At 32.4% G+C, this 19,930-nt stretch overlaps 1 protein-coding gene across 1 annotated transcript in view; it reads right to left on the bottom strand.

The window, feature by feature from the left end:
• HERC1 (HECT and RLD domain containing E3 ubiquitin protein ligase family member 1) overlaps window positions 1-19,930 on the bottom strand; it is a 187,947-nt gene that overhangs the window by 15,113 nt on the left and 152,904 nt on the right. The window contains exons 58-68 of the mRNA XM_051980891.1: window positions 19,384-19,530; window positions 18,876-18,977; window positions 17,221-17,394; window positions 12,588-12,881; window positions 11,595-11,660; window positions 10,408-10,533; window positions 8,964-9,102; window positions 6,854-7,035; window positions 5,464-5,619; window positions 4,431-4,553; window positions 2,146-2,248 (exon numbers count right to left, since the gene is read on the bottom strand). Coding sequence (XP_051836851.1) covers window positions 2,146-2,248; window positions 4,431-4,553; window positions 5,464-5,619; window positions 6,854-7,035; window positions 8,964-9,102; window positions 10,408-10,533; window positions 11,595-11,660; window positions 12,588-12,881; window positions 17,221-17,394; window positions 18,876-18,977; window positions 19,384-19,530 — 1,612 coding nt within the window. The remainder of the gene's footprint in view (window positions 1-2,145; window positions 2,249-4,430; window positions 4,554-5,463; window positions 5,620-6,853; window positions 7,036-8,963; window positions 9,103-10,407; window positions 10,534-11,594; window positions 11,661-12,587; window positions 12,882-17,220; window positions 17,395-18,875; window positions 18,978-19,383; window positions 19,531-19,930) is intronic.

Here is a 19,930-nt window from a genome sequence, read left to right as displayed (position 1 = left end):
TTTTATGTTGTTTTATTAGTACCTGGGCATATATCTTATCTCTGTTACCTAAACTAAGATCTCCTTGATTTTTCCTAGGACTTAAGCACAAGAAATTATACATAAAAGGTACTTAGTAACCATTTGCAGAGTGAATGGAAGGGAAGGGAGAATATAATTCTTGTTAAATAGTCTGCCTTTTTAAAAAATGTTAGTTGTCTTATATTTTTATACCACCTTAATCTTGATCCAAACCCTGTAACTGTTATACTAAATAAACTGAGATATTCTTCAACTTTCAATTCTATTTTTCTGATTATAATTTTATATAAGATAGAACATTCAGTTAATTTAAACAAAGTATAAGGTAAATCGTATTATATGATCCTTCTTCTACAATGTTTCCACCTTTCTCCTTCCCCTGTAGCCCCCACTCCCCGGACCTGTAATTTCACTGGGATAGGGAACTCTCTTTACCAATGCAGCAACTTTGATCTTTTGAGAGTAGAGTAAGACAATTGGAAGTTAAATGATTTGCTCATAGTTATACAGCTAGTACAAATCAGAAATAGGACTTAAACCCAGGTCTCCTGGCTCCAAGTACACAAATTTTTTGTTAATAAATAAATATTTATGAAGCTTCTATTAAGTACTAGGCATTGCCCTCAGTACTGGAGATATAAAAAGAAATCTAGAAATGCCTCCACCCAAATTCTTATGGAAAAAATCCCCAAAACATAAAAAGTGTATTTTTTGGAGATACATCCAAAATCCAGAGCTCCTAAGATAAAAGAAAAAATACTATAAATAGCTACAAAGAAAAAGCTCAAGAACCAACAGCATCACAGTGAGGATCACACAACAATTACAAAGAAGCAGAGAATTTGGAATATGATATTCCAAAAGGCAAAGAACATGGCTATGCAACCAAGAAAAACTTACTCAACAAAATTCAATATAATTCTACAAGGTATAAAAAAGTGAACCTTTAATTAAATAAAAGCTATCCATCCATTCCTAAAGAAAAGATCAGAGTGCAAAGAAATTTGAAATTCAAACACAGGAATGAAAGGAAACACAAAAACATAAAACATGAATGGACAATGAATGACAAGAAATTAAATAAGGATATTCAGCTTATATTCAAATACAGAGAGATGATACATGTGTCCTTTCTGAACCCTATAATTATCAGGATTTATAAAATCCAATTAGACCTAGGTCTGAGAGCGATTCTGTTATATCTTCATGAACTTAAAGACTAGAAAGAGGGAAAGAGAAACTATTTGGGGGGAGGGGAGAAAAGAAGATTAGGGGAAATGAGCTCACATATTCAAGGTATATAACACAAAGAAAGGAGAGTTGGAGGGAGAGATCAGCTGAAACTCAAATTTTCATGATCATTTGAACAGGTCAAAGTAAGAATACACACACATACAAAAATATATTTTACTCAACTGGGAAAGGGGAGATGGGAGAGAGGGGGGAGTCTGAAGGAAAACAGATTAAAGGGGGGATTGATCCTAAGCAAAATAAACTCTAAGAATGCATAAAAATATTTATAGTTCTTTTTGAAGTGGCAAAGAATAAGAATCTGAAAGTATGTCCATAAATTGGGGATGGATTATCAAATATATAAAGGTGAAAGAATACTAAATTCTTATCAGCAAAATGACCAGAGAGCATTCCAGAAAAATCCTAATGAAGAAACATGTTACCTACCTCCTGGCAGAGAGCAGAATGAAACAAAGATTTTTTGGACATGGTCAATAAGAGAATTTGTTTTCAATTACTCTCTGTGTTTGAAATGAACTTTTTTTTTTTATTAGCATAAGATGACAGATCTTGACTGATTAAAAAAAGTTAAATGAAGAAAGGAATGAATAAACACATCAGAAGTTCTGAAATACATGAAATTCTATATAAACTATTCTATATAAATATGGCCTATATGCATATGTGAAAATGAATATATAAAAGTACATACAAAAAGATAAAATTGTATGTATCCATTGATCACAGCTCCATAAAAATATACATTATATTAACAAAAACAAAATTAGAAATTTATGTTCAATAGATAATTCTTCCCCATGTCCCAATCCTACTAGACTCTTACACCCCTCAGTTATGTTCAAGATGATTTTTGAAAAACAGATTTCTTACCCTGTCCAAAAGTATACACATGACCATCCTTTGTCAATGCAACAGAAAACTGTGTGCCACAGGCAACTTTTTTGATTCCAATTCCACAAAGAACATCTACTTTCTGCAAAAGTAAGAGCGATTAGTTTAAGGAGGGAGGAGGGGGAGAGAGAGAGAGAGAGAATTATGTTATTTCCTAAGTTTAACACAATTATATGATTAAAATAAAACTTAATTTTGTGGTAAAATTACTGATGTTTGGTGGGGTTATGGCAATATTTAAAACTATTCATCTAATTCCATCAAAATTTAAATACCTTTTTCCTCACCCACTTCTTATTCTAATTCCTTTGTATTATTTGTTATTCTCCTAAAACTTACTGGAATGGGAAACTTATGAGTAAACCTCTCTGCTGTAAAGATACCGCAAAAGAAAACAAAATTCAAGGTAGTTAGAAGTTAAGAGTCAGAAGCAAGGAATTAGAACCCTAAAAAATAAAAAAACATTTCAAATGATTATATATGAATCATTTCTGCTGAGATCTGGTCTATTCCACGGGTGAGGGGTAGATATATTGACAGAAACAAAGTGACTAGTTAATCTATAATATACAATATGAGCACTAAAGAAACTCTATTCTGTCCCAGGAATGGGACGTATACTGTTTATTTATGATTGGCATAAATCATATGTCAATGCTAAGATGACAATAGGCTGTTAAATCTCTAAATTCATTTGAACATCATGCTTACTCTAAATTATAAAACAATGCACCCGCTATGGGTGGTAGCCCCTTGGAATCAGTCTCTAATCCTGCTCAATCTGGAATGCTTCTTGTTGGTCTTCAAGTGCTGTGACAGGTCCAGAAATAGACCAAAGAGAACTCTGCCACAGGTTGACACTTGTGATCTCTGTATGGGTATCCTAGGGAATCAGAGATTTATACCTAGAAGAAACCTTAGAAATCATCTAGTCCAATCACTCTCATTTTACAAATAAGGAAACCAGGTCACTTGGAAAATAAGTTGTAATGCTAGGATTTGAAATCAGGTCCTTTGACACCAAATCCATTTTTTCTTTTCATCAAATCATCAAGAAGATGAGCCCTCTTTCTCCTCTGAATATAGAAACCAAATGTTATAAAAAACTATAACAAATACTTGGAGATATTTACTTTTCCAGATTCTAGAGTAACTTTGAGTCATCTTTAAAAAGATTAGTAGTCTTACTTTTGGCCTCCCCTTCCCAGCTAAGAATTCATCTAACCATCAGAATATTACAGAATTAAAGTGCTCCTAAAAAGTGACTGTGAATTAAAGTTTTATAAATCAAATTACATTTTAAATGTGAAAGGTAACACATTATTATTTGACTGAACTCTGCATTTATATATTAAATCATTTTGTAATTCTACCAAATAAAGATGCCTTCAGTAATATGACTAGAAGAAAACGATAAATTAGGAAGTTAACTTCAAATACTCAAATACTTACTGTATTTTGTATTTATCTTTTTTTTTTAATGGAAGCATAAATGTACTCATGTAGCCAAATTCAAATGAAACCTGCTTAAAGAAATTACCTATATTCCCTGGCTATTAGTGACAGAAGATCTTTGAATTCATCCTTTCATTTCTACATTTTGCAGATTATAGAAATACATTCTGCAAATATGTATTACATTCTATGGAAAGCTTAAATTTAACCTATAATAAGTAGGTATAAATTATTTCTCAGTTAAGTCAATAATAGTTAATAGGTTAAGTAATGTATCACTATATGAAAATACATGAATGATCTATCATTGTGGGACACTGCCTCCATCAACAAAGACCATATTCTACTCATGACTGAATAGTTCAATACTAAAGAGCATTAGTTCCTTGTAGGCAGAAGTTACTTGGCTTGCCCTGGGCCACACAGTCAGCCATAGATAGTATCTGATCTTGCTGACACCAAATCCAGCTATCAATTTTACTATAAAGCAACAAAAAGGTTTTTTAAAGTATGCTTATGATTTCACTGTTGTTGGCAACTCTCTCTATGAATGCAGATCAGCCCCTTTTCTACACCTTGCAGCCTTAGAAAGCTTGCCTCCGTGTCACTTAAGAACTAAAGTAGTCTAACCAGGGCCCCAGAGCCAGTCTCTTTCATAGGTGAACTGAACCTGATTCTTCCTCACTCCAAGGCCAGCTCTCTAGCCGTTGCCAAGCTTTCTTTTATAAAACAGTACTAATTAAAATTAAAGTGGTATATAGTTAAAATATTTAAAGATTATAAAAAAGAATATGATCAATAGAATTAACCTGTGGTGAAGACTTTGCAGTAGAATTTCCCAAGCCAAGTTTTCCATAATCTCCATCTCCAAAAGCCCACACCATTGAACCATCTGCAGATACAGCTAGGGTATGATTTAATCCACAAGCCACCTATTAGAAGAGCATTCAGGCTTACTAAAACATCACAAAATTAACCGCCACATGTTTGAAACACATTATTCTCCATCCCCCCAAACTCCCAATTATAAAATAATTTTCTCCCCTTTCTTCTGGAATAGCAATATAAAAGCTGTTTAATAAATTTTTTAGCTATAATGCATCAACAGATCTCAGTTCCTAATGTTAGCCCCAAACAAAACCTGATGCTACCTAAAAATGACATCCTTGATTATAATGACCTTTGGTCTTAGCTAGAAATCAAAGAATTTTGTCATTAGGAAAAGGCTTATACGTATACCATGCCTTTAAATTCTTAGACAATAATAGTCAATCTTATGTAACTATCTAGAAGAACATTAATATTTCTCTCTCTCTTACCTTCTTTGGCTCTAAGAGGGTACTTACAACTCTCTACATGTGAGAGAAAGAGCCATAGTATACTAACAGCAACCTCTGTTCTTACCACAAAACATATATATTAATAAAAAGCAAAAATAATTGTTATTCTGCAAAAGAGACAACTGAAATAAGCCTTCCAAATGATAATCAAAGATTTCTCTCCTTTCTGTTTAGCACCATATAGAATGTGGCTAAGGAACATAGGTATGCCTAGGATGATCTACCATTGTAGATTAGAAAAAAGGACCATCCTATAGCTATTATTTTTTATTCTGACATTTTTATGACAAAGGCATGTGTTAATATTTGAACTTTCATGTTAGCAAAACACACACAAAATGTATCAATGAATTAAAAAACACTCCAAGAAACATTTAAAAATAATAAAGTAGTGAACTTGAAAATACAGCTAACTAGTATAATTTTAATGGAGTACATAAATGAAAACTAAAGAGAGAAGAGATCATTATCAGATATACTGCTTTATAGATTCATTCCATACTTGTCCAATCTGATATCCCTCTAATGCTGTCACTCTCTCAGGAAGCTTTTTGTTAGAAGTGTTTCCAAGGCCCAAACGACCATAGTCACCATTCCCAAAGGTAAAAAGCTTGCCATCTGATGTCACCACTGCTGAGTGTTTGAAGCCACATGACATCTGAAATAATACATATATTTTTAAAAACTTAATTAGAATTAACAAGTTTAACTGATATATTTTAAAACTTTAAAAGTTTAATTCATTCATTCAAAACACTTTTTTTTTTATTACTACCAAAGTCACACTTATACAGATACCTACAATTTAGGAAGTGCTTTTTCCTCATAACACTATGAGGAGGGTAATGTAAATATTACCATCCTCATCTTATAAATAACCTATGCCTCAAGAGAGATAAAAGGACTTTGTCAAGGTAGTATACATAAAACACAATACAGTCCTCTCACTCCTAATCCATTATCTTCCCACAATCATGAAAACTAAGCAATTGAACTGTATTCAAGTTAAGGACTTGAAAAATTGTTTATTCCACCTATATGATAACTTCTCCCACATGAAGATTAAGCTAAAAACCAAATTAGGCAGGAGCTGTTTTTAAGCTATATGTACCAGACAACTTTTTGGCTTTCAAGAAGTCTTTTGTTTTATAAATTAACTTGGCCTTTGTGTGTAACAGCCTGAAATTCAAAGTTACCATGTTTCTAGACCAAATATTCACTGTCAAAAGGAATATATCTCCTCATATTCAATTCTAGATTCCAGGAAAAACATTTAAATGAAAAAGAAGCTAAAACTGTCTCCATTGTATATAAAATCTTGGAATTCAGATTTTGAGCACTGAGCTAAAATAACCAGTTCAAGAGATTTGTTACACTGATTGATTGCCTAGCAAAAGATATTTAATTCCCAAATACAAACTCAACTTATTAGATATCCTGTCATTCTAAATTCATTTATGTTTTAAAATCTCCTATTATGTACTATATATGTATATATGCATATACCTATATACACACACATAAATATCAGTATATAAAATTTTATTTTTTCTTCAATTACACGCTAAAACAATTTATTTTGGTGAGCATTTGTATGGGATTTTTAAGTTTTGAATTCCAAATTCCATTCTTTTTTTCCCCTCCCCATTCCCTGAGATGGTAGGCAATCAGATATAGGTTATACAATATAATCATATAAAACATTTCAATATTAGTGATTCTGTGCTAGAAGACTCAAATTAAAAAAAGAATGAAAATGAAAAACAGCAAGCTTCAGTCTGTATTCAAAGAGTAACAGTTTTTCCTCTAATTCATTTACTTTTGACCTTTCATAATGGTTCTCATATTTTAGCTTGTCTACTGAAATTCTGAATGATAATTCTCTTAAGAACCTGAATCACTTCTTCTCCTTGCAAAGCTTCTATTTGCCTAGGTCGCCGCTGCCGGTCACTATTCCCATGGCCAAGCTTGCCATAGTCTCCATCTCCCCAGCTGAAGACCTCACCACTTTCAGTTAAGGCCATGGAATGCCCATCAGAACCACAAGAAGTTACTAGTTGTGTTACTACAAAGCCTACAAAAGAACAAAAAAACAAGTCAGCAATCTTATATAAAAAGTATTCTATTTCTTTGTATCAGTTCTAAACTCTGTGTAGCCAGAACATACCTGTCATGAAAAATTCAAAGCATAAGTTCTCTAAAAAAAATTTTCATGGTTATTTTACAAATATCCAGCAAAACTATAATCAGTTGCTGAAAAGAACTATCACAAATAAAGCTTAAAATAGATAACTTCTGATTTTGTAGGAATTTATTTGATGTTTTTAGTTGATTCTGATATTTTTATTTTTATAAAATGTTCATTTTTGTATTGCTAAAATTAAAAATAAAAACTAATCATTTTTCAGGGAATTATTCATTGACATTGTTTCTTCCAAAAAAGCTACCTTTGACACAAAGGTCCTCTAAAATACTTTTACCGTGTTTTTATATTATCATGTGCAAACTATTTTATTTTTAAAGGAAATAAAAGCAAAATTATGTAGTTATTAACCTAATTATTTTTATGCTATCTTCCAAGCATTTGACTATATTCTTCAGTAGCTCACAATAATATTAAACTTCTGCAGCTACTAACATTACTTAATGATGAATAACTTCAGAAACAATACTGTTAAAATGTAGCAATTAAAGAAGTATCCATGCATCGACCACATGCAAAAAGAATTCAGCACCTAGTTATTCATTTAAATTTATGTGAAAACACTATAAAATTAGATAGACAGATAGGTAGGTAGATAGGTAGGTAAGTAGGTAGACCTACCTATCTACCTACCTAAATACATAACTACCTAATCCATGTAATTCTATCCATGAATTAGCCCTGGCAAGGTTTAATGAAATCCATATTTTCTTTTTTTAAATTTTATTTAATAATAACTTTATATTGACAGAATCCATGCCAGGGTAATTTTTTTACAACATTATCCCTTGCACTTGCTTCTGTTCCAATTTTTTTCCCCTCCCTCCCTCCATCCCCTCCCCTAGATGGCAAGCAGTCCTATGTATGTTAAATATGTTGCAGTATATCCTAGATACAATATATGTGTACAGAACCGAACAGTTCTCTTGTTGCACAGGGAGAATTGGATTCAGAAGGTAAAAATAACCCGGGAAGAAAAAAAAAATGCAAATAGTTCACATTCATTTCCCAGTGTTCTTTCTTTGGGTGTAGCTGCTTCTGTCCATCATTTATCAATTGAAACTCAGGTCTCTTTGTCAAAGAAATCCACTTCCATCAGAATACATCCTCATACAGTATCATTGAAGTATATAATGTCTCCTGGTTCTGCTCATTTCACTTAGCATCAGTTCATGTAAGTCTCTCCAAGCCTCTCTGTATTCATCCTGCTGGTCATTTCTTACAGAACAATAATATTCCATAACATTCATATACCACAATTTACCCAGCCATTCTCCAATTGATGGGCATCCATTCAATTTCCAGTTTCTAGCCACTACAAACAGGGCTGCCACAAACATTTTGGCACATACAGGTCCCTTTCCCTTCTTTAGTATCTCTTTGGGGTATAAGCCCAGTAATAGCACTGCTGGATCAAAGGGTATGCACAGTTTGATAACTTTTTGGGCATAATTCCAGATTGCTCTCCAGAATGGTTGGATTCGTTCACAACTCCACCAATAATGCATCAGTGTCCCAGTTTTCCCGCATCCCCTCCAACATTCATCATTATTTTTTCCTGTCATCTTAGCCAATCTGACAGGTGTGTAGTGGTATTTCAAAGTTGTCTTAATTTGCATTTCTCTGATCAATAATGATTTGGAACACTCTTTCATATGAGTGGTAATAGTTTCAATTTCATCATCTGAAAATTGTTCATATCCTTTGACCATTTATCAATTGGAGAATGGCTTGATTTCTTATAAATTAGGGTCAGTTCTCTATATGAAATCCCTATTTTCAATGAAAAAAACTATAACCTTGTAATGCTGAAATAACTGTCAATACATGCAGGTCATCTGAATTTCCCTGTCCCAATCTGCCATAACTTCCTTCCCCACAAGCCAATACTGTGCCATTCGCCTGTATGACAAAGGTGCAATTCTGTCCACAAATGACCTGGAATTAAAAAAAAATTTAAAAATAAAATTATATACACATATGTACATATTCAGGAGTCGTACTACACTTATATTAATATATAAGTTATAACATGCTAAATATAATATATAATATATAAACTACAACATGCTAAACAATACTCTCTCATGCTCAATTTTAAAATTAAAGTATTTTTCCCTGATCACTACAAATTGCTAATTTATCAAGATGGCTGTGAAAATAGCTCAACTTTTCCAGAGCTATTTGGGATCCTGGATAATTTTTCTAGGAAGGAAAAGGTTTGGTTCAGAGACTTATATCAAGGAGCTTATAAGTAATAGAGACTAGAAGAATATTTAAGCAAAATAGGTCCTACAGATCATTTAAAGTTAAGAAAAAAGAAAGTTCAGCAATCCCAACTCAATTAAATTCAATAAATATTATTAAGTATCACTACTTCTAAAGCATTATACTATCTGGGGGCATTAAAGATAGAAAAAAGAAAAATGCTACAATTAATGTCCCTAAGAAAGTTACAATCCTGCCAAAGAAATAAAGAAACAAATAACTGTGATGCAAGGTAGAATGGAGTAAGTGTAAAGTCATATGAGAAACTGGAGGAGAGAGAAATTAATACTAAATGATGGTAGCACCTGAATGGTGAATAAAAAGGAGGATTTCAAGATAGAGAAATAAACAAGCTATTTCAGAAGAAACAGATAAACCAAACCAAAACATTTTGAGGAGCAAAGGAAGAAATGGCCAGTACAAGTCAGAATGTAAAGTCCATGAATAGTATGAGGAGAGTATGAAATAGGGATGGGGCTGGACTATGAAGTGTAAGGCTGAATACATTTTATCCTGTGAACAGAAATGACTTAAGTTTTATAAGCAGGAGAGACTGAGATGAGAAAGATATACTAGTAAGATTATTTTGACCTTGAAGGATCAATTAAAGATCTGGGGTACCTAAAATGTCCAAAGAAATATTAATGAATGAAAAAGGGAATCATTAATTAGGGGACTATATAAAGGCACGCTAAGAAACAATATTTCTATAATAATATTTTACATAATACATACTAAAAAATAGTAATGAACTATGATGAAAATTCACTTGGGGAAAAATAGATACCTGGAAATCGATTAGAAACCTTCTAAATTAAATCTTTAAATTTACTAAAGAACTTTTATTTGTAAAGTATAATTTGTAATAACTTTACTTGGGATCCCTGACAATAAAACCTTGAAATATACATCTTTATCACAAAATCAGAATTTTCAGCCCTTTAAAATTTCTCCTCCATCACTGAACCTCGTTACCTGTTGAGCCTGTGAGAATGAAGGAGCAGCAGCTGGTATCATCACATTTCTACCAGCCTCGGCAAGCTGTCCATGCCTTCCAGCACCCCATAGATAGACATCACATTTGCCTCCTAGATGCCAATCCTATAAAATCATAAAATAATCATAATCACTAATGAGGAAATACAAATTAAGACAACTCTGAGATTTCATTTTTAACTCATCAAACTGGCAAAAATTACTCAAGGAAATACTTGTCAGTGCTGTGGGGACTGTAAAAAAAAAACAGAAACACTGATATACTGTTGCTAGAACTGTGAACTGATCCAAAAGTTCTGAAAAAAATATGGAATTTTGTAGGAAAATCCACTGTTTGTATCTTTTGAATCAATCACCTTACTATTGGACATGTATCCAGACAATGTAATATCAAAAAAGAAAGATCCCAAATATAACAAAATATTCCCAGCAGCATTCTTTGGGGTAGTAATAAGCTAGAAACAAAATAAGAGCCATTTGGGAAATTTGGATTGAATAAATTGCAGTATATGAATGTGATGTAATGTCACTGAACCTTAAGGAACAATAAATATAAAGCATTTGTGTATACTTGTAAGGACTGATATAGAACTAAGGCAGCAAAACCAAAGAACAATAAACATAAGTATAACAAAGTAAATGAAAACAACAGTAAAGTGAGACCAAACTCAAATTTATTGCAAAAACCAATCTTGATTTTCCAAAGAAATGGGAAGGAAACATATCTCCCCCCACTCCATAAAAAAGATGGGAAGTATGAAGTGACACATAACTGCCAAATGCAGTCAGTCATTTTGTCATTGGGGTTTTGCTTAAATTTTTAAAATAATAAAAGGGAGGAATCAAAGTTGGCAGAGTAATACTGGGAAATGGCTATAATATTTTAAAAAAGGGATAAAGTCATCAGTTGTAGAAAATATTTAATAAAAATTAATCACTCCACTTCCAAAATAAAAGAATGACTGTGATAGAAGAGAAAAACAGGCAGGAAATAAACCTGGTGATCCATGTGAGATCAAGGACATAATCTGTCAAATTAAATTATGTGACAAGAAAAACAATCATTTTTAGATGTACTTCAAACATAGATAAATATCATTTTCACTCAAGAAAAATAATCATTTTTGGATGTACTTCAAACATAGATAAATGTCATTTTCACTAACCTCAGGTCTTGATGTTGCCCAAGACATAATCTGTTCATCCATACCATTAATCCATTTACTATTATCCTGCAAAGACATGAAAGATGTTAGGGTGAATATTATAATCAATATTTACTCTTTATCTGCTGAAAGCTCAACTCCTCTTTCCAATAGATAAGATTTTGGTAGTGTTATAAAAATTAAAAGGGAATTATTTCTAAGAAAATTATTATCAGTGTTGCACTGGGCTGATGTGCTTTGACATGAAGCAGTACTATTTGGACAGGTAGTCATGTTCTTTATAAGGATTTTGAAGCTAAACAACCTCCAATGTTGCCCAAAGAAAATGCCAACATATTAAACTATTGCAGCTATATTTAATAATGAGCTCCATGATCATCCTCAAGAGTGACTATAGTAGTGGCTAGGATAAACAAAAATTGATTAAATTTGTTTATATCAAATCAAGTGGTCAATACAAAATGATGCAAATTTTAAAGTATGTTAATTAGGTAATAAAAGTAGTAGTTTAAGATAAAAGAAAACGTGAAAAATATCAAAAAAGGCTATTGAGTTATACCAAAAGATCTGGTGAGATTCTGAAAATTCACTGACTAATATCTTATATTAAAGGCATTTTAGATTTTCTGTGCTTATAGATCTGTTTCTATTTGTAGGAGTTAGTTGTTATCAAGTAACAGTAATATATAACATAGGATCATAAGTCTAGAAGCTAGAAAAACCTTATTATTCAGCTACTCCAATTTTCTTATTTTAGAAGAAAACTGAGGGTCAAAAGGGTATAAAAGACTTTTCCCCAAGGTTACACAAATATTAAATGGAAAAGACAGGATTCAAATTTGAAAAGTTACTCAAATTCAACACTGTAGGCTAAGCATTCCTTATTCTGCATCATGCTTGCTATCTCTCATGTGGTTAAAGATGCTAGGAAAAATTATAATACCTCTTTCCCAACCCATGTGAAAGCAAAAATCACTTTATAGAGTAATTTACCATCAGGAATGCAAGTTCATCTTCTGGAACTGGTTCCAGATCAGGAACAGTGAAGGACTCGGGAAATTGTGCTCCCTTTGCCAGTGCTTCAGCAGCTTTTATGGTGGTTGAGAAACATTCTAACCATGCCCATTCAGTTGGATTCCATGATGAAGAATCAGGAAGACAGCTCTGGTGATGAGGTGGTACTGGCGGGTTACATAAGAGCTGATCTAGATGCAGTCCAACAGCAAGTGAAGCCAGACATTGCATATAAGGACTATGAACGAGCTGATCCCCACAAACTACATGAGGCTAAAATAAAATTTAAGGAATAAATAAGTTAACAAAGGTATACAAAGATGACTAAATTGCTTAAAATCTTTCTGAAGAGCTTAAAATAGCTTTTGAAAATGAATAAAATGTTCTTTTCACCTTTGAAAAAATGTGACCAAGTACAGATTTAAAAAAGCATGTATAAGGTAACAATTCTGAAGGTGTTCAGGGAATGAGTTTTAAGGTATGCAATAAGGGGAAATTTCAGAAGAATGGGGAAAATGACAGAGAGAGCAGGCAAGCTCAAATGAGAGAGAGTACATGTACAAAAGTGTTAGAGGACATTAACTGTTACAAAATCATTCTAATCTCTATAGTAGACAAGATTTTGAAATTTCTTACAGTAGACAAGCCATAGAAATCTAAAGATTACAAGATCCTATTTGCTGATTACAAAAAAGCAGCTGATTATTAAAAAGTACAATTCCCTTCCAAAGCTTTCCTACCATGAATATAATTTTACAGAATTCCCCAACAGATCCTACCACAAAAGATAGTATCTGATTATAAATATCAAACAACGCAAAAAGTAAAAACATTTTTGCTTACCAGATATATCTGTCACTGAGTGTGGCAATAGATAGTTAGCATGCAAAAGATTTGTTCAAAAAACAGATTGGAATCAGAAAGTAATGACTTGTTGTTGGGAATTATCTATCACTATTAGTATATGTCTAAAGCAATTCTGATAAATGAAACTGAAAAAAGATTATATTCTGGGAAATCAGTAAGGACAGGGCACCAGCCCTGAAGTCAGGAGAATCTGAGTTCAAATCTGGCCTCAAACACTTAACAATTCCTGGCTGTTACTTAACCCCAGTAACAGGGGCAAGTCACTTAACTCTAATTTCCTCAGCACAAAAAAAAACCAAAAAAAAAAACAAGTTCACTGTTATAATATACAAAAAAAGCAAAAAACTTACTACACAGCCTTATTCAAAGGCCTTTGGGGCTTATAAGAACAGGGGGGGAAAACCTCCAAAGAAATAAGCAAAAGGTTGATACAAACAAAATGGTCACAAAAACTAACAACAAGAATTAAAAGAATGAGGATTTCATTTCTAGCAAGTATGGCAAACAAGAGAACTCTGCAGCAGTACACAGAATATAGCAATTATTCAATTCATAACAAGCTTTTTTTCAAATAGAGAATGTATCTTAGACTTTCTGAACAGGAAACACCTTCTAGTGCCCATGCAATGATGATGTGGTGGATCCAGAGGGACCACCAACAGAGTGTAAATCCAATAATGGTTAGAGGAAGAAAGTGGCTGATTATTCCCTGAAAAAGGATAAGCAAGGCAGCTATTTGTTGATTTGACAAAGAATGGTGTTTAGCTATCTTACAAGGGTGTTAATAAAGGATATACCAATAGCCCCCCGACATGACTAGTGATTCAGACTGCATTCCTTATTCTCCTCTCATGTCAGAGAAGCTTCCTCACTTGGGAAGTTCATTCTACAACCTGGACATATAGATATTCACATGAGGAAATCTAAGAACCTAAAGTCTAGATCATGGTAGAAAGCATTTGATTGAGAATAAATAGAGGAAAAAACAGAAATAATAGTGATAGGAGAATGTATTAATGACCATTGGACAGAAGGCAATTTGGAAATATCACAACAATTTTGCCATCTAGAACCTAGATTTTAACAACTGAAGAAGGAATTTTCAAAACATTACATTTTGACATTCTGTCAAAATACAGAACTAATAAATGCTTGCAATGCCTTAATAATTTCATTCTTCTAAAAGTAGAAGCAAATAAGACGACAAATGGAAAAACAAGACTCCTATTTCAAATATGTAGTCATGCAAAACAAATTTCTGCATTTATAATTTTCAAATAAAAAGAAAATGACAGTGAAGAAAACATACTATAACCTACACTGAATCCATCAGCTCTCTGTCTGGAGAAGTATAAGCATGTTTCATATTAAGTCTTTTGGAAAACTGTAATTCATTATTGTGTTAATCACAATTACCAAGTCTTTCAAAGTTGATTATTTTTCTAATAATGCTATTATTGTAAAAAATGTTCCCCTGGTTCTGCTCATTTCATTTTGCATCAGTTCACACAAGCCTTCCTAGGTTTCTCTGAGATTATCCTCTTTACAATTTCTCACACCACATTGGTTTTTTTTTTTTTTTTTTTTTAGCTTTTTATTTTCAAAATATATGCATAGAATCCAACATTCACCCTTATAAAATCTTGTGTTCCAAATTTTTTCTCCTTCCCTTCAACACAAAGTAATCCGATACATGTTAAAAATGTATCACATGGTTACAATACAACTGTTCTTTAAATGTTTGGCTGAATTTGCTGGTAAATCCACATAGTTTTAAAATTTTGGTTTTTTGTGGGATGGAGAATGGGGAGGGGAAGGAATCATTTATGGTTTGTGCATTTTTTTTTTCTAAGATAGGCTTATTTAATATTTTTGTTTCCTGTTTTAGTAATCTGGGTAATTAGTATTTTTTTGTAAATATTCATTAATGTTGTCAGTTTTATCTGGCACATAATTGGAAAAAGTAGATCCTAAAACTACTTTCATTTTTTTCATTGGTTGTGAATTTACTTTTTCATTTATGGTAACAGTAATTTGTTTTTCTTTTTAAAAATCAAGTTAGCTAAAACATTATCTATTTTGCCTTTTTTCCTTTTATAAAAACAGCTTTTAGTTTGATTAATATTAAATAGTATTAGGTGATTCATATTGATATGTGCTTAGAGTGGGGACTTTTTCCTTCACTGTTAAATTGGATTGTTGGAATCTTCACAAACTGCTAACTCATTAGAGTTGATAGATTATTGATCTGATCTTACAAGATGATGTTTTGGGCCAGAACCTGAAACAAGGTACTAAGTAGAACTAATTAGTACAATGCTTGTGTTTACACCTTTACTCATTGGAGTTCACAAGTATGCCAGATTCACAAAGTAAACTTTGTAACTTTGTGAATTCACACCTTCCTTAAAGCTCTTAGGGCCAGAGAGCACTATGGGAGAAAACCTATAATCCCATTCTCTCAAAAGAGTTCTATATAATCCCAGTGAAGAGAGATTCTAGAGAATATTTTCCACTTCCTCTGTCTGTTTCTTTTATACAAGAGAGAGGAATTGTGGGATACAAAGAGAGAGGGATTATGGGTTTTCTCCCAGAGTGCTCTCTGGCCCCAAGAGCTTCAAGGGAGGTATAAATTCACAAAGTTACACAGTTAACTTTGTGAACTCCAATAAGTAAAGGTGTGAACACAAGCATTGTATCAATTAGTTCTACTTAGTACCTTGTTTCAGGTTCTGGCCCAAAACATCTTCTTGTAAGATCAGATCAATAATCTATCAACTCTAATGAGTTAGCAGTTTGTAAAGATTCCAACATTGGATGATTACATGAACTGAATAATCCAATCATATACTGAATGAAGTAAATAACAATTTGATTAACCAAATCATGGAATATTCTGTTCTTAGAAGGTAAATTTCTCAGTTCCAACCAATGTTTTTTATATAATGTCTTAGAAATTTATATGTGAAAAGTCAATAAAAGCTCAACAAATATTTATACTAGAATTAAGATGTTTATGATCTACTGGGGAAAAACCATGTACACAAATAACAGTGATATAGATGTGAGAAAAACCAAAGTAGAATTCTAGACAAATTCTATGAGCCAAGTGAGGTGGGGAGAAGTACTTTCACCTTTAACTGGAGATTGGAAGGAGAAAAAGAAATGAGAAATAATAGGAGGCTTCACATGGAAGCTGGCCCCGGTATTGAATGAAAGGGATAAAGGTAAAAAGATATGTTGAAAGTCCCAGGTCCTGGAAATGATATTCACAAAGAAAAGGGAGATGAGACCATGAACTAGAAAAAAAGGCCAATATCGCTAAATAAATGCTGTACTGACTTACAAAAAGGTGAATTGTGCAAAATAAATCTGGGAAGATGAGTTGCAGCCAGACTACGAAAGACTTTAAATGCCAGGACCAGAATTAGATCAATAAATAGATAGAAAGACAGATATCAAAGATAGACAATGGGAAATTCCTGTAAATTTTTAAGTGGAGAAAGAAACCAGTGTCTTAGCAAGAATACCACTAAGAGACAGATATAAAGGATGGCTTAAAGAGAAAAAGACTCTAAAACCTATAAAACCTGTGTTATGAGGCTACTAAAATAATCTTAAGTAAGATTAATAAAGGCTTAAACTAGGGTGGCTGCTGTAAGAGTGTAGAAAGAGGAAAATTTATACTTATAATGTTATAGGCACTTTGGGAGTTTTAGGTTTGAATTCAGATATATTTTCTTACCTTTTCATATGCATATTGCTCCTGAAGCATTATAGGTAGTCTTTCCAAAAAGGCTCTCATGCAGGGAGCCATGTTTAATCCCAAAACACCTTGTTGCTTCAAGGCAGTCCTACATGTTGCTAGAACATGATTAGCAGTTACCCATTCTGATGTGCAACTTACAACCAAAACATCCTGATTAAAACAAAATATACACAATTGATGCACAGAAGAAAAAAATAAACATCTACTTAATTTTGTCATTTCAGAATGAAATATAAAGTGAAATTTCAAACATACATATTTATTTATTGTACTTTCTGTTCTGCAATTTTACTTCAATGAAATCTTACAATATACTAAATATTTAGGAATGAAATAAACTAAGGAAAGGTTAAAGGCTTAGCTATGTTAACTATATATTTCTTCTTTGTTGTTGTTCATTTGTTTAGTCATGTCTGGTTCTTTATGACCCTATGAACCATAACACACTAGATGCTTCTATATTCTGTTATCTCCCAAGTCTGCCCAAGCTTAAGGTCATTGCTTCTATGACACTACTTACCTTATTTTTTGTCATCCCTTTCTCCTTTTTCCTTTAATCTTTCCCATTACCAGAGTCTTATCCAAAAAGAGTTCTGTTTTCTGATTATGTGGCCAAAAGCTTCAGCTTTAGTACATGTCTTTTCAATGAGTAGTCTGAATTTATTTCTTTAAATATTGGCTCATTTGATCTCCTTGCTCTGCAAGGGATTCTCAAAAGTCTTTTCCAATACCCCAAATCCAAAGTATTAATTTTTTAGCCCTCAGCTTTCCTTATAGTTCAATATTCACATCTATATATTATTACAAAGAAAAACCCTAGCTATGACTATGTGGACATTTACTGCAAAGATGATATCTCTACTTTTTAATATGCTGTCCAAATTTGCCATAACTTTTGTTTCAAGGAGTAAAATGTCTTTTATATTGAATGCAGTCAAAACAGAGCTATTTGCTTATTTAGGGTTCGTTAAACACAAAATCCAGTAACACATGTTCACCAGAACTCAAGAAGCTATATTTCCTCCTTCTATTTCTAGAAGCAGGCAGAATTAAAAGTAAAGACAGCTCCAATTTTTGCTCTTTACTTTTCTATAATTACTTTTTATATCTCCTGGAGTGGCTATATTGAATGTAATTCTTACTGGAATGTACCCACTCAAAAAAAATTTTTAACCAGCTTCAAAACAACAATATATGTAAAAACAACAACATATGTAGTAACTATCACAGAATTATTTTATAAGAGAAGTTAATAACTTCATTAATATTAAATTTGCAAACTAAAACATAATTTTGAACGGTACATTTTTTTTTAGGATAAGTTAATCTGACCTAGTTTGTTACAATCTTAAAATGTAAATTTGGAAGTCAATAAGCACATCTTCATTTGTATGAAAATAACTTGATAACAATATGTAAACAAAAAAAAAAAAAAAAACTAGGAAGAAATGAGAATCAAAAACCTTCAACTCTGGTTTTCTCTCTACTTCAATCTAGCTGTTTGACTTGAAGCAAATCATTTGATCTTTCTAAGGTTTCCCTCAGATGTAAACTGAAAGACTTGCCTAGATAACCCTTGAAAAGTCCCTTCACCACTACAGTCTTTGATTCTCTTACAACTAGAAGATTACCTTTGATCTGTTAGAACAAGCAGCAACCCCAACATCAGGAATCCACACTGTGGTCTGAATTGCTCCAGATCCTATCACAACTGTTTGCAATATTGAACCATCCTGAAATGAAGTAAATTTATCTTTTAATTCTTAGATAATTTAAAATGCTCCCGTCTAGTTCCAAACAATATTCTAAATAACTAAATCTTCAAATATATGTGTGTGTGTGTGTGTGTGTGTGTGTGTGTGTGTAAAATGTATTTATATATGTCATACATATATTATATTATACATGCATCTTTGTTCATTGTGTGCCTTTCCCTAACTTATATCACCTAAGTTAGTCTTCAAAGTATTTTTGACCTACTGTAATAACAAAGGACAGAAGATTCTGAAAAGAAATTGTTATCTTCAAAATAAGATATATTATCACGTAAAATACTTTTGCAATTGCCTGGGTTCATTTAAATATAATTATTTAAGCAAATGTAAAAATTCAACTTTTTAATAAAGTTTATGCCCTTACCCTTAAAGACCAAATGTTCATAAGTCCACCAAGTCCACCAGATACCAAAGCTAAACCATCAGAACTGAAGGCAACTGTACGAACAGGAGTAATGTGCCCTTTCAACTGATACACACACTTGGCACCTGCCGATTTTCTGTAGTTATCCTGCAATTCATTTTCACAGTTATGGATCTTGAAATAAAAACAGGGTTCACAAATCCTAAGAGCATAATGACTCATTATTTTCTTATCTGTATATTAATAAAGTACTGAAAACAAAATGATAAATAAGATTTCTTTTTTAGGATAATTATGTAAATTATTAAAGTATAACTTCCCCATAACTGAAATTAGACTTAGGTCTTTTAAAACACAAATTGCTTATCCAGTTTTATTTTCTTTGAATTGCCAGAAACTACTACATTATTCTACTTTGTCCAAACAGTGTTATACTATTACATTGTTCTACTTTGTTCAAATATTGTTACACATTGTTAGTTCTGTGCATTAACTGGTACACAAAAATGAAATAAACTTGCAATAATTAAGTTTTCAGAATTGTTTC

The sequence above is a fragment of the Antechinus flavipes genome, chromosome 2 (assembly GCF_016432865.1).
Source record: "Antechinus flavipes isolate AdamAnt ecotype Samford, QLD, Australia chromosome 2, AdamAnt_v2, whole genome shotgun sequence".
NCBI classification, from domain to species: domain Eukaryota; kingdom Metazoa; phylum Chordata; class Mammalia; order Dasyuromorphia; family Dasyuridae; genus Antechinus; species Antechinus flavipes.
Note: the sequence above shows the minus strand (reverse complement) of the source record. Positions and strands in the feature narration are given on the sequence as shown.